The 13,523-nt window shown below is 50.3% G+C and overlaps 1 protein-coding gene across 1 annotated transcript in view; it reads left to right on the top strand.

Annotated features, from left to right (window-relative positions):
- Positions 1 to 12,591, top strand: part of sh3rf1 (SH3 domain containing ring finger 1) — a 26,135-nt gene extending 13,544 nt beyond the window's left edge. The window contains exons 6-13 of the mRNA XM_077018167.1: positions 3 to 90; positions 4,317 to 4,425; positions 5,602 to 5,731; positions 6,586 to 6,756; positions 7,649 to 7,932; positions 8,121 to 8,431; positions 9,307 to 9,698; positions 10,151 to 12,591. Coding sequence (XP_076874282.1) covers positions 3 to 90; positions 4,317 to 4,425; positions 5,602 to 5,731; positions 6,586 to 6,756; positions 7,649 to 7,932; positions 8,121 to 8,431; positions 9,307 to 9,698; positions 10,151 to 10,319 — 1,654 coding nt within the window. The 3' untranslated portion in view covers positions 10,320 to 12,591. The remainder of the gene's footprint in view (positions 1 to 2; positions 91 to 4,316; positions 4,426 to 5,601; positions 5,732 to 6,585; positions 6,757 to 7,648; positions 7,933 to 8,120; positions 8,432 to 9,306; positions 9,699 to 10,150) is intronic.
- The last annotated feature ends 932 nt before the right edge of the window (positions 12,592 to 13,523 follow it).

Genomic DNA, 13,523 nt, shown 5'->3' with positions numbered 1-13,523 from the left:
GGGCCGGTCCTCATCAGCTCCTCCAACCCCACAGCGGCCGCACGCATCGGCGAGCTGAGTGGGGGGCTGTCGTCCAGCGCACCTTCCCAGGTGAGTGGGGGCGGGGCGTGGTGGGATGGGGCAGAGCAGGGTGGGGCGGGGCATGGTGGGGTGGGGCGGGGCATGGTGGGCTCATGTTGGCCTCTCCATTGGAGACCTTGAAACTCTGCAGGTGTATTATGGCCTGGGGGGGGCGAGACCGGAGTGGTTGCACGTACTGGTGCGGTGGGGAGAGTTGGGGGGGGGGGGGGGGGGGGGGGGGGGGTTGCTGGTGCGGTGGGAGTGTTGGGGGGGGGGTTGGGGGGGCGGTGGGAGTGTTGGTGGGGGGGGTTGGGGGGCGGTGGGAGTGTTGGGGGGGGGTTACTGGTACAGTGGGAGTGTTGGGGGGGGTTGCTGGTACAGTGGGAGTGTTGGGGGGGGTTGCTGGGGCGGTGGGAGTGTTGGGGGGGTTACTGTACAGTGGGAGTGTTGGGGGGGGTTGCTGGGGCGGTGGGAGTGTTGGGGGGGTGGGGATTGCTGGTGCGGTGGGAGCGTTGGGGGGGTTGCTGCTGTTGTCCTGGTTGCCTGCTGGTGTGGACCGGGACGTGACTGTGTGTGGACGTCAGGCTGGCAGACACGTGGACGTGCCTGTGTGGCGTTGTGCAATATGGCACCCAGAAGCTTCTAGAAGCATGAGCTTTGTGAAGGACTGATCCCCGATCAGCTCTAAGGGGAGGAACTTTGAGGCAATAGAGTAGTGTGTGTGTGCGTGTGCGTGTGTGTGTGTGTGTTAGTCCTTTGGTGGGGACCAGCAGTAGCACTACAATGACATGAAGATGTTGCAGTTGGAAACACTCTGAGCCGAAATAATTTAGTTACAATTATTCACAGAAAGCCCTGCTAAAGTAAGCTGTGTCTGTGTGTGGTATGGGGGTTTGTGCACACACTGATTTATGGCCATGTGGAGGACAGTTTTGTGTGTGTGTGTGTGTGTGTGTGTGTGTGTGTGTGTCTGTGTTTAATGCACTCCACCATGTTGTAATCTTGGATGTTTATAGGTACACTCTAGATCTACTTCTCTGTATAAAGTGGCCCTGTTGATTTTTGCAGTGGAGTTTTGCTATAATTAGTTTTGCCTCAACCATCTTTTGTTTGTTTGTTTGTCTTTTTGTGATTCTGCAGAAGACACAGTAAACATCTTCTACCACAACACCAACGGGTTCTCTCCTCTTCCCCTGTTCCTCCCCCACCTCAGCTTTTTTCATTTTTTCATCTGTCTTTGTCTTTTTCTGTTTATTTGTATTTCGTCCCCAACTGCTTCTCCTCATGTGCTGACAGGCGGCTCAGTGCTGATACTTGGCTGTAATTAATTCAGTTTTATCAGGGTTCCTGCTTTATGTCGGCTGACAGACGTCAGGCGTCTGGCGGCTTCTGCCCGTGTTGAATCACCCCTCCCCACCCAACACGCCCCACCCCTCCCCCACTCAACACGCCCCACCCCTCCCCCCACCCAACACGCCCCACCCCTCCCCCACCCAACACGCCCCCACCCCCTCCCCCACCCAACACGCCCCACCCCTCCCCCACCCAACCCGCCCCACCCCCTCCCCCCACCCAACACGCCCCCCACCCCTCCCCCACCCTAACCCACCCCACCCCTCCCCCAGCCCAACACGCCCCACCCCTCCCCCACCTAACCCACCCCACCCCTCCCCCACCCAACACGCCCCACCCCTCCCCCACCTAACCCACCCCTCCCCACCTAACCCACCCCACCCCCTCCCCCACCCAACACGCCCCACCCCTCCCCCCACCTAACCCACCCCACCCCCACCCAACACACCCCTCCCCCACCTAACCCACCCCACCCCTCCCCCACCCAACACGCCCCACCCCTCCCCCACCTAACCCGCCCCACCCCTCCCCCACCTAACCCACCCCACCCCTCCCCCACCTAACCCGCCCCACCCCTCCCCCACCTAACCCGCCCCACCCCTCCCCCCACCTAACCCACCCCACCCCTCCCCCACCCAACACGCCCCCGCCCCTCCCCTGCCCCCGCCCACCACCAGAGAGTTCACTAGGCTCTAGCGCGACGTTCAAACAGACGTCTTCCTCGGTGGTTTCTCTCTGTAGACCCCTGAATCAAGTGCCCACAGATCATTCACAGAGCTCGTCGTCATCTTTTCTGTCACCCTCTCGTGCCCCCAAACCCGCCTCACTCCTGTACAAAGGGCTGTAATCAAGTCATTTTAACATTCCTGTCTGGCTGTTTCTGTGCTAATAATTAGCTAAGCACTCCAAATTCCACAAAAGCCTGTTCGTAGTCCCGTAACCTGACCCACGGCCTCCGTCATTTCCAACCTGATCCTGGAGTCCGACCTGCAGTTACTGCGTCACCTAAAACGCGAAAAAATGCTAAATTCGTGGAAAGCCCCAAACGAGGGCGTGTTTCCTCCGACCGCTGTGGGCGTCTGTCCTCCGCCTCTCCACGTCCGTTACCAGCAGCGAGAGAGCGGGGAGTGACATCGAGGCAGGAGTGATGGGGAGGGGTGAAGCTGGGGGGGGGGGGGGGGGGGGGGGTGGGGGGGGGGGCAGGCAGGGTGATGAGAGGCTCACTCTGAGTATGGTGTTTCTCTGAGTATGTTGGGGTGTCTTCCAATCACTTCACACTCTTCACAGGGGAATTGCGTTTGGCCGGTAAGCTGGTTGGGATGTTGGGTTGAGTGCTTAATCATGCGCTCTTCGCCGGGCTGAACACTGCTCCGTTCAAACTGTGTAACAGTGTTGTAGTTCAATCTCATATAAGATGTAGTTTAATCTCTACTCTCTAGGTTTAATCTTATCTTTAGCTGCATCACATGTGAGCAGTAATCATTTCTCAGGAATACTATAAGCAAAAGGCCTCCCACTTATTTAGACGGGCATGTTACATTAGTATTCTGATCAAATCGGAGTCTATGTGAGTCTTGTAATGATTCACCTTGAGAACCCGGTGACTTGGTGACCCCCCCCCCCCCCTCTCCCCCCCCTCCACACACAGATCACTGAACACCATTGATTTCACACCTGACACACACACACACCACACACACACACACACACACTGAATGCCATCGATTTAAACCTACGTACACACACGGACAGATCACTGAACAACATTAATTTAAACTGGCACACACACACACACACACACTCCGGCCACTTGTTAGCGCGCCATTCCTGGCAGTTGGCTGTTCCTCACTGTCTGTCACTTTAACACGGTGCTGCTCACTGTTCACACGTAATGACCTGCACACCAGCTGTACACCAGACACCCCAGGACATCTGTGGCTAATTCTGGACTAGAGGAGACGAGGAAGACGGACATAATCGATGTGTCCTCTGTACGCTCAGTCACCCCGATGATTCGGAGGGTCTAACTAGAAAAGAACTCGTAGTTTCGTGGATGGAAGTCGTCTGTCTATCCACGTTTTGGTCATTACTGACCTGCAGTACTGTACGGTCAGCTTCTCTGACCTGCTTCTCTGTGGAGTGGTGAGAAGCAGACACCCGTGGTGGTGGTGTGTTCGCAGGGCTGTCATTATCCTCGGTAATTACCCGTCCTGCTTCGGGGTCACGTGGCTCTGGCCATGAAAACATCTGGAAGCATCCACACTGAGATCAAAATGTCTTGCCCAATCTGTCCTGGCCTGCCTGTGTGCTAGAGTGGGCTGTGGAACAGGGCCCGCTTTAGTGGCGAGTGTGCCCCACACAGATGGTCATTTTCTCCGCCGGGCCAGGATGGGCATTAACGGTGTTGCAATTTTGCTGACTGACTATGACATTTTTGGGGCGCCACTGTAATGGCATGTCGAGTTGCTAAGGTGAGTTGGCCTTATTTATAGAGAGCAAACAGCCTCTGTGTGTGTGTGTGTGTGTGTGTGTGTGTGTGTGTGTGTGTGTGTGTGTGTGTGTGTGTGTGTGTGTGTGTGTGTGTGTGTGTGTGTGTGTGTGTGTGTGTGTTACAGTCCTGTGCTTTTACATGCACCTGTGTGTGTGCATGCATGTCTGTGTACAGGTGTATGTGCAAGTGCGTACACACACACACACACACACACTTCTTGATGGTGATCACGTCTAGACTTGACTTTGCTTATCGTCATCTACTTTTCCACATTTATGGGTCTGTCAGTCTGTTGGCTTTTTAAGTTTGCCATATGCCCTGATGTTTGGTTGGTTGTCTCCAGGGTCTGTGATGCTGTGAATGTCTGATTGGTCCACTGACATGTCTGTCTTTCCTGCCTGTCTTCTTATAGGTCCACATTTGCACAACGGGACTTATCGTCACTCCTCCACCTAGCAGTCCTGTAACTACGGCGACTGTCTTCACCTTTCCCTCAGAGACCAGCTATGCTGCAGTCCCCAATGGTCAGTACAACAGAAGTGTTTTCCTGGTTTCACCAACGTTTATTATCCGTGTTTACAATAGTGTGTGTGTGTGTGTGTGTGTGTGTGTGTCAGCCTATTATGCTAAACATTTGTGTGAACATCTGCCTTGTCCAGTACTATTTTCTTTCACACACACACACACACACACACATTATATATATATATATATATATATATATTATATATATATATATATATATATATATATATATATATATATATATATATATATATATATATGTATATATATATGTATATCTTTTACTTCCTTGTCCCACCCTCTTTCTGTGGACATTTTACAACCTTATCTAATCAGGGAGTGTGTGTGCGTGCATGTGCTAGTGTGCACGTGTGTACGTGTGTGTGTCCAGTGGCCAAACCGACATGATGTTTTTGCTCTGATTTCTTCTGGTCCTTCCAAGCAAACTAATCATCTTTCCTTAAGCACCGATGGGGAGACACACACACACACACACACACACACACACACACACACACTCCAGTTGAGATGGGAGGAGAGAGAAGGGTAGCGTGTCATCTGATAGCTGGGCTCCCTCCTCACACACTTGCTGTGTGGTTGGAATGATTTCTCCTGCCCTGCGGCCACACCCTAATGTCCCTCAGTGACTGATGGGTCTGCAGAGGTGTGTGTGTGTGTCTGTGTGTGTGTCTGTGTGTGTGTCTGTGTGTGTGTGTGTGTGTGTGTGTGTGTGTGTGTGTGTGTGTGCTTGACTCGTTGTATTACCTTTTGTTTTGAATGTGCTGTCTCGGTAATGATGGTGTTACAATAGATTGTATGCCTCTGTGGTTGGGTGTGTGTGTGTGTGTGTGAGGTGCGGGGTTTATTTATTTATTTTTTGTGTGCTTTTGCACACCCACCCCACAATCATTTCATCCTTCTACACACTTTCAGTTATGGCTACAATAAAAGATGGAGCCCAGAAATGGGCCGGGTGGTGCAGGACGGTCTTCAAAAGTGTGTTGTTCATCGTCCGCTTCAGTTTCGCCCTCGTGCTGTCAGATAGTGTCGCCTCCGGCTCTCTTGTAGTGTAGCTGTCCAGCACATCTAGGGTTTCTGAAAATGTAATTGTATTTACAGTAACTTGGGGACGATACACTTTATTTATTTTTATTTCTTGTTTTGTTTTCCACAGGATGTGTTGCCTCCTCCACCACCACCTCCCCCACAATCCTCTGCGGCTGGTGCTGCGTCCTCATTGGCTGTAGGGCAAAGGCCCTCCCCCTCAGCAAGTGACCAGAGTGGCCGTCAGAGGCCCACTGTGTGAGTGTCACCACCAAGGAATTTGCATTTTTGCCTGTGTGAATATTTTGTGTGTGTGTGTGTGTGTGTGTGTGTGTGTGTGTGTGTGTGTGTGTGTGTGTGTGTGTGTTCACTGACTGAGATTAACCCTTAGAGAAAGGTTTCCACCTCTGTGTGCCCATCTTGGCCTTTGACCTCTCACCTCATCCCAACTCTCACTGTGCAAAAACACACCTGAATATGATTATCCACACCTGTCCTTGTGTGTGTGGAGGGCATTTGTGAAGCTTTGCGTGGGTTTGTGACCTGTGTGTGTTTGTGTGTGTGCGTGGGTGATCTTCTAACTAAATGTGTGTGTGTTCCCTCCTATATGATTTATAACTCTTAACATCTGGACTGGGTTGTCTCAGTTGCTGCAGTACTCTGACAGCACTAGATGCTGCTAGACGGCTGATGGACTGGATAGTTACAGAATCGAAGCTATCCAAACTCGGAGCGGAGTGGTCCAGCCCTCCGGCTGAAGACTGCAGGAGCCCAGATATTGTTTATAGCTGTTTAGTACCTCAACATTTTCTTTTTTTAAATATCATGTGCATTTGATCTCCCAAAATATCCAAAAAGAATGAAACGTCAACCTTTGACTACTGCCACACAAAATTGAAGGTTTAAATGTGAGAAGATTGTGTTGGTCTCTGCCAGACATGCACATGTGCACAGCAGTGTGTGGACCGGAGGAGACCAGAAAGGCAGCGCAGTGTGTGTGGCATCTCCAACCTGACAGGAAGCATGAAACATCTCGAACACGCTGGACATATTCGGTGTGTGTGTGTGTGTGTGTGTGTGTGTGTGTGTGTGTGTGTGTGTGTGTGTGTCAGGTATGTGGCGATGTTTCCCTACACACCGCGGAAGGAGGATGAGCTGGAGTTGAGGAAAGGCGAGATGTTCTTGGTGCTGGAGCGTTGCCATGACGGCTGGTTCAAAGGGACGTCCATGCACACGGGCAAGATCGGAGTTTTTCCCGGGAACTACATGACACCTGTCAGCAGGTAACACACACACACACACACACACACACACACACACACACGTACCCCTTCCCTCTCTCTCAAACCCTCATCATCATGACCATCTAGTTACTACTTCATTGTACACAGATACACACACTGTTGATGTGGTGACCAGATTCAACACTTCACCAATACGTGTCCAACTAGCCAGTACCTCTCATGCAGACACGAACCGTTACACTAAAAATTACATTTACAATGTCAGTGTTTACATTTACTGTGTCTAGGCCAGGCTGGATAGATACTTGTCAGTAAAATGTTTACACATGCTTCAAAAGAAATCTGAAAAAAAAAAGTTAAACTCTCATTTTCTGTTGCATAAATCCCAGTGTTGACTGACTAGCACTGCTGCAGTCAGGATAAGTTACGATGAGGGAGTGTTTGATTAAAGGTTAGAACGGTGGTTAGGTCCAGTCTTTGGCGTTCAAGGTCTCCGATTTTAAACACACCCACACTCCATTTTAAACACACCCACACTCCATTTTAAACACACCCACGCTCCATTTTAAACACACCCACGCTCCATTTTAAACACACCCACGCTCCATTTTAAACACACCCACGCTCCATTTTAAACACACCCACGCTCCATTTTAAACACACCCACGCTCCATTTTAAACACACCCACGCTCCATTTTAAACACACCCCCGCTCCATTTTAAACACACCCCCGCTCCATTTTAAACACACCCCCGCTCCATTTTAAACACACCCACACTCCATTTTAAACACACCCCCACTCCATTTTAAACACACCCCCACTCCATTTTAAACACACCCCCACTCCATTTTAAACACACCCCCGCTCCATTTTAAACACACCCCCGCTCCATTTTAAACACACCCCCGCTCCATTTGTTTTCATGCCAGGGCGACAGCGAGTAGCGGACAGCCAAAAGTGCCTCTGACACTGGGCTCACAGGCTGGGCGGGGCATCACCATCCTTAGCCCCTCCCCTGCTTCCCTCGGCCCGGCGCTGGGTACCGGAGACCCCAACAAGCCCCTCCCAATTTGCACAGGCCCTGCCCCTTCGGGCCCTCAGCCGGCTGCCGTGGCGACGGCAGGTCACGCCCCGACAGGTCAGCACCCCAAAGTGCTGATGCACGTGACGTCCCAGATGACCGTCAATCAGGCACGCAACGCCGTGCGGACAGGTGAGGGGCCTTCTGGGTAGCGGGACTTCTGGGTAGCGGCATGGCACGTTTGTTAAATTGTGTTTGTGTGAAAGCCTCTATTGGGTCTTTAATCAAAAGATATTACCAGTGTTATTATTTCTTATTATCTGTTATTATTAATTCTAAACAAATGATATTTTTTATTGGTGTGCGTCTCCCCTGCTCAGCTGTCTGTCACAGTCAGGACCGCCCCACCGCCGCCGTGACTCCCATCCAGACCCAGAATCCAGCGCCCTTCCCGCACCAGCCGTCGGGCCTAGGCCCCGCCTCCAGTCCCGTCACCACCAAAATGGGCGTGGCTATGGGCTGTGCCGCCGCCTCCCTCACCCCGCCCAACGTCAGCGCTGCTTCTCTAGAGGTCGACCCCGCGAGAGTCGCCGCCATGGCGACCCTGCCCGTCGCCGCTGGCAATGCCAGGCCCGTTGTTGCTATGGCGACAAATCAAGCTGCTGCTTACAGACTGGACAAGGACTGCAAGGTAAACGACCCCCCCCCCCCCCCCCACACACACACACACACACACACACACACACACACTCCCTCGTTCCTCGTTAGCTAGCTATAACGTGAACGTGCACGGGGTCCAGTGCACGGGGGCCCATTTCGTAGTGTGGAACATTATGGCCTAGAGCCCGCGGTGGTGTTAAAGCAGAGAAACCGTCCGGAGCCAAAGTTCCTCCTTGCCCACACGTTTAGTAACTTTACACTTTCCTCTTATCTGCGTCCCGGCCTCCTTGTGCAACCTTTTACCGATGTAGCTGTGTGTTTACGCCACAGGGACACGTTTCCAAAAGCAATTTAAAAAGAAGTGACTTGGCAAGCTAAACTCAGTGACTGTGTATTAAACTTTCTACTATATTATTCCTCCTATAGAAACACACACACACACACACACACACACACACGCTGCTATGATTTCCCTGCTCTGATATTGTCCTTGTCTCAGCCTTGAGCTTGGATCTTTTCCAGAAACTTCCTCCAAGTCAGCAGTTTCTCCGGCTGTTACGTCTTCTTATTCCAGGCCGATTCACTCAGATGGATCCTTTTAATGTGTGTTTCTGTCCTGGGATCAGATGTGTCAGCATAGTTCATGTTTTCCACTGGGCGGTAACCCTGGGAAGGCGGGGCCGGTAACCCTGGGAAGGCGGGGCCGGTAACCCTGGGAAGGCGGGGCCGGTAACCCTGGGAAGGCGGGGCCAGTAACCCTGGGTGTGTCTGAACCAGCGTGTGGGTTCAGAGCGTTCCCAGGAACTCCCTCACACATTTGTCCTGAAGTCATTATCATGTCTGATAACGTCTATTGGGTTACGGCACGTGTGTTTCAGCCTAACCCTACTCCTACTGTTTTTTCAGAGGGAAAAGAAAGGTCTGTTGAAACTGCTGTCTAACAAGAAGAAGCTCCGCCCCTCTCCCCCATCCTCCCCTACGCTGGAGGCGGAGTCAGCTGTTGCTGCAGACCTGCCCCAGGGTGCCATGGGACCCGATATTGCCCCGCCCACCTCTGCAGTGCTCGCTGCTGGAGGCCATGGCCGCACCGGGACCTGTCCTGGGGAGGCGGAGACATCCGTCAGTGCGCCATCTTCATCCTCCTCCTCATCACCGTCGTCATCCTCGTCCAGCACAGACGCAGCACACCGCAGGAACGGCTCCCAGGATGGCCCCGCCCCCATAGCGCCTCCGCCACGCCAGCCGTGCTCCTCCCTCCTCTCTGCGCAGCACGACGGCCGGCCAATCGTGTGCGAGAGGTATGGCCCCGCCCACCCAGCAGTCGTGTGTGACGATGCAGACTCTCGCGCGTGCAGATACGGAGAACTGCTGTGTTGTGGGAAGCTTGTGTTGTGCTACGTAACCCATTCATGTGATGGATTAGCACCAAGACTTGATTTGAATGGTGGCCGTTGTGATTCAGGGCTGTGCAGTATGTAATTTTACACCATGTACACTGCAGTACCAGCTTTAAAACGGAAATATTGCAGAATGCCCCAATAGGCAAATACGTTTTTATTGTGGAGCAGAGGCATCTTGACCAATCCCAGATGAGTGTGCAGTGCATTTTAAATGCATACTGCAGGTTTATAGTCAACGTTTTTGACACACACACACACACACACACACACACCTGCCGCCACACTGTCGTATCCTCCTGGTTGTCTGCCGTTGACCCGTGGTGTCTGTGCTGCTGTCCCGACCTGCACAGGTACCGCGTGGTGGTGTCGTACCCTCCGCAGAGCGAGGCGGAGCTCGAGCTGAAGGAGGGCGACGTGGTGTTCGTGCACAAGAAGCGCGAGGACGGCTGGTTCAAAGGAACGCTCCAGCGCAACGGACGCACCGGCCTGTTCCCCGGAAGCTTCGTCGACAGCATCTGACCCGCCCCTGTCACCCCAGCCTCTCCATTACCATTGTGGGATACCACCAGCCTGGGGCAGCTTCCTGGGTCTGAACACAGACGTGTGGTTTACCCAGCAACCCTCTCAACATGCCCCCCCGTGTGGGGCCCTCAGCACAAACTCAAGCACATACAAACCTTTTATCCTACGCTGATGACTTGTGACGGAGCTGACTTAGCTTTTAGCCTCTAGCTGCCGATCCAGAGCACCGTCACGTGTCTGTTAGTTAATTTATGTATCTGTAACATTTCGAAGAGGTTTAAATGTGTGCCTTGTACTGTCTCACTTTATTGTATATAAGCAAACAAAGCTGAATTATGAGTCACAAAACGGACAGTATGAACTGAGCTGAGATAAAAAATATGAATTTAACTTATTTTTTTATTTAGTTTGGTGTTGGTGGATGACTGTGGGTGAATGATGTGGGTGTAGCTACATGAGACAGGTTGGGTGGAGGCTCTAGGTGTCCTCCACCATGGCCATGTTGGGTGGAGGTTCTAGGTGTCCTCCACCATGGCCGCGTTGGGTGGAGGTTCTAGATGTCCTCCACCATGGCCACGTTTGGTGGAGGTTCTAGATGTCCTCCACCATGGCCATGTTGCTTCTTGGTCATTGCTAGTTTGATGTCAGCACTTCATTTATTGCTTCAACAGAACGTATGTTATTGCCAATTGAACTACTGTTGCTCACCTTAGCTTTAGCGTTGGACTACACTTCCCAGTATACTACTGATTTTAAAATACTGATTGTTAATCTGAATTGACGCAGTATGCAGACACCAATATTGTCAAAAAAATACACTCAGAAAACCATATGGTATTGGACCGTTTCATGGGCACGTATGATTATGAAATGGAAAATGTCTTAATTGACCAATCATTGTCTGATTAGTTTGGCTCGTTAATCGGCTCTTTGGGTGTATTTGAGACTGTTGGGAAGCTCCTTATTGGTGGTGATGGTTCTGGATGCATGATGATTGGTTGTGACTCCACAATGCCAAGTGTGATTGGAGCAGGCACATTTAATGACTCTGCTGTAGTTTTTTTTTATTATTCATTAATGGGGTTTAGGGATAGTAGGTTTAATGATTTTAGTCTATGTAAACACATGTAAAAGAACATACACTCCATAGAAGGCATCTGAGTGGTGAAGGTGTATATTTATCTCTCAAATTATACCAATTATATTCATGTATTTTTATGAAAGTATAATAGCTGATGGCACACACTATGTTATTACACATGTGAGTGTTGTGTCTGACCGCTAAATGGTGGGCATGATTAAAAAATAGTAAAAATAACGAAAAAGCACACGGATCCAAACTGCTAGCTCACCATAACACGGTTCCACTTGTAAACACGTCTTGTGTGTGTGTGTGCTTGTGTGTGTCTCCCATTAGGAACAAAAGTTCAGTTTATTTCCACTGTTGCACTATGCCCACCGTAAAGGTGCATTTGACCTTCGCAGGTGCCCTCTGGACATACGGCCAGGGACGCCACCCCCATAATATACAGTTTGATTGCGGAGGAGGGTGCGGTCTGCGACTGGCAGCCCAGTAAACCAATGATGGTTAGCAGCTGTGGAAAGGGCTGGTCCAGGGTCAGTCTTTCTGTTCCTCTTGTTACAAGGTCTCTCTTGGTGAGGTTTCATGTCTGTCCATTCAATAAGCAAGACTTGTATGAACTGAATATAAAGTGTTGTGTAGTTCTAAGTGACTTGAGTCCCAGGTTTGCCCCTGTTTTATTTGCAAAGCACAAGGTTGCAAATGAGTATAATTGTTTTACAAATGAGGCCCCAGACATTGTGCAGTGTTTCATTCCAATAGTTCAGACCTATAAAAAATAAAAACTTTAAAATTCTTTAATACAAAATGTTTGAAAGGCTGCGGACATGCGGAATTATTTGATAAGGTTTTCCTTTTTAACAGATTAGCAGACATTTACTGTCCAACATCAGCATTTCATCTTGTTTGTTTTTTGTTTTTCTTTGTGATCTAGATGGAAACACGTTGTGTTCTACAACCCTAAAGCTCTCTGGGTGGGAATTTCTCATCTGTTGCCTCTGAAATGTACTGCTCATGTCTGCTCTGAGATGTACTCCTCATGTCTGCTCTGAGATGTACTCCTCATGTCTGCAGGGTTTGGCCTTTTGCAGTGTGGAACTGGAGAGGAGGGTGTAACTTGTGCCTGGCTTGCAGTTTATTTGAATGTGATTATGTAGGTCTTTCTAAATAAAAGCGATGACAAAATGATGTCGATGAGCATTCGTGCACGTGTGTGTGTGTGTGTGTGTGTGTGTGTGTGTGTGTGTGTGTGTGTGTGTGTGTGTGTGTGTGTGTGTGTGTGTGTGTGTGTGTGTGTGTGTGTGTGTGTGTGTGCGCGCGCGCGCGCGCGCTGTCGGGGACCTTGCTGAGTTAGCTGGGTGCATTGTGTTTTTCTGCTAGACTGTAATCATGGAAGGCTGGGAGAGCCTGTAGTGGTCCACACTGATCTCTAGGAGAGCCTTCAGACCTCGTGCCGTGTCCATAACCCCTGCAGTGCGTCTGTTGGTGACACTTGTGTGCCAAATACTACTCTTTCTTCCACATTCTGAGACCTACACACACACACACCATACCCAACACGTGCATTTAGACACTGTCAACGTTGCTATTCAGTGTTTTGTTTTTTTAATAAGGATCTGAGGTCTGTAATCGTATCCTGACGCTGATCACATGACTCCATGGGAATTCTGGGGTCTTCACTCTTTCCAGTGGTGATTATGCTGATTTCATTGGACTCCCTGTTTGCCAAGAAGCCATTTCTTTAGCTACGTGTAGAGTTTGTGTGTGGTCCTGGAGTTGGTAACCACATATTTAACATTAAAGCATTGGAAGAAATGCCCATATTGTAATGTGCATAAATAATAAAAATATGGTTTCTCTCATTTCCTTTCATTTGTTACATTTTATTGATGGCAATATTTTCCAGAGCAAAATTCTCACCCAATCCCTGTTTAGAAAGTGTATTTTCCAGAGTCCACCAGGGGGAGCATGAATCTGTTTGAGTATAATGTTGGACACAAGGTCTCCTCTGACCCTAGGATTATTTCAAAACATGTTTTTAAGACAAAACATTTAGATTATCCAGTTGTAATATTTCAGAACTCTTCTCCCGATAGCTTTATAACCATAATAGATCTAAC

The sequence above is a fragment of the Brachyhypopomus gauderio genome, chromosome 9, assembly GCF_052324685.1.
Source record: "Brachyhypopomus gauderio isolate BG-103 chromosome 9, BGAUD_0.2, whole genome shotgun sequence".
In the NCBI taxonomy this organism is placed as follows: domain Eukaryota; kingdom Metazoa; phylum Chordata; class Actinopteri; order Gymnotiformes; family Hypopomidae; genus Brachyhypopomus; species Brachyhypopomus gauderio.
This window is presented reverse-complemented; position numbering and strand designations above follow the sequence as displayed.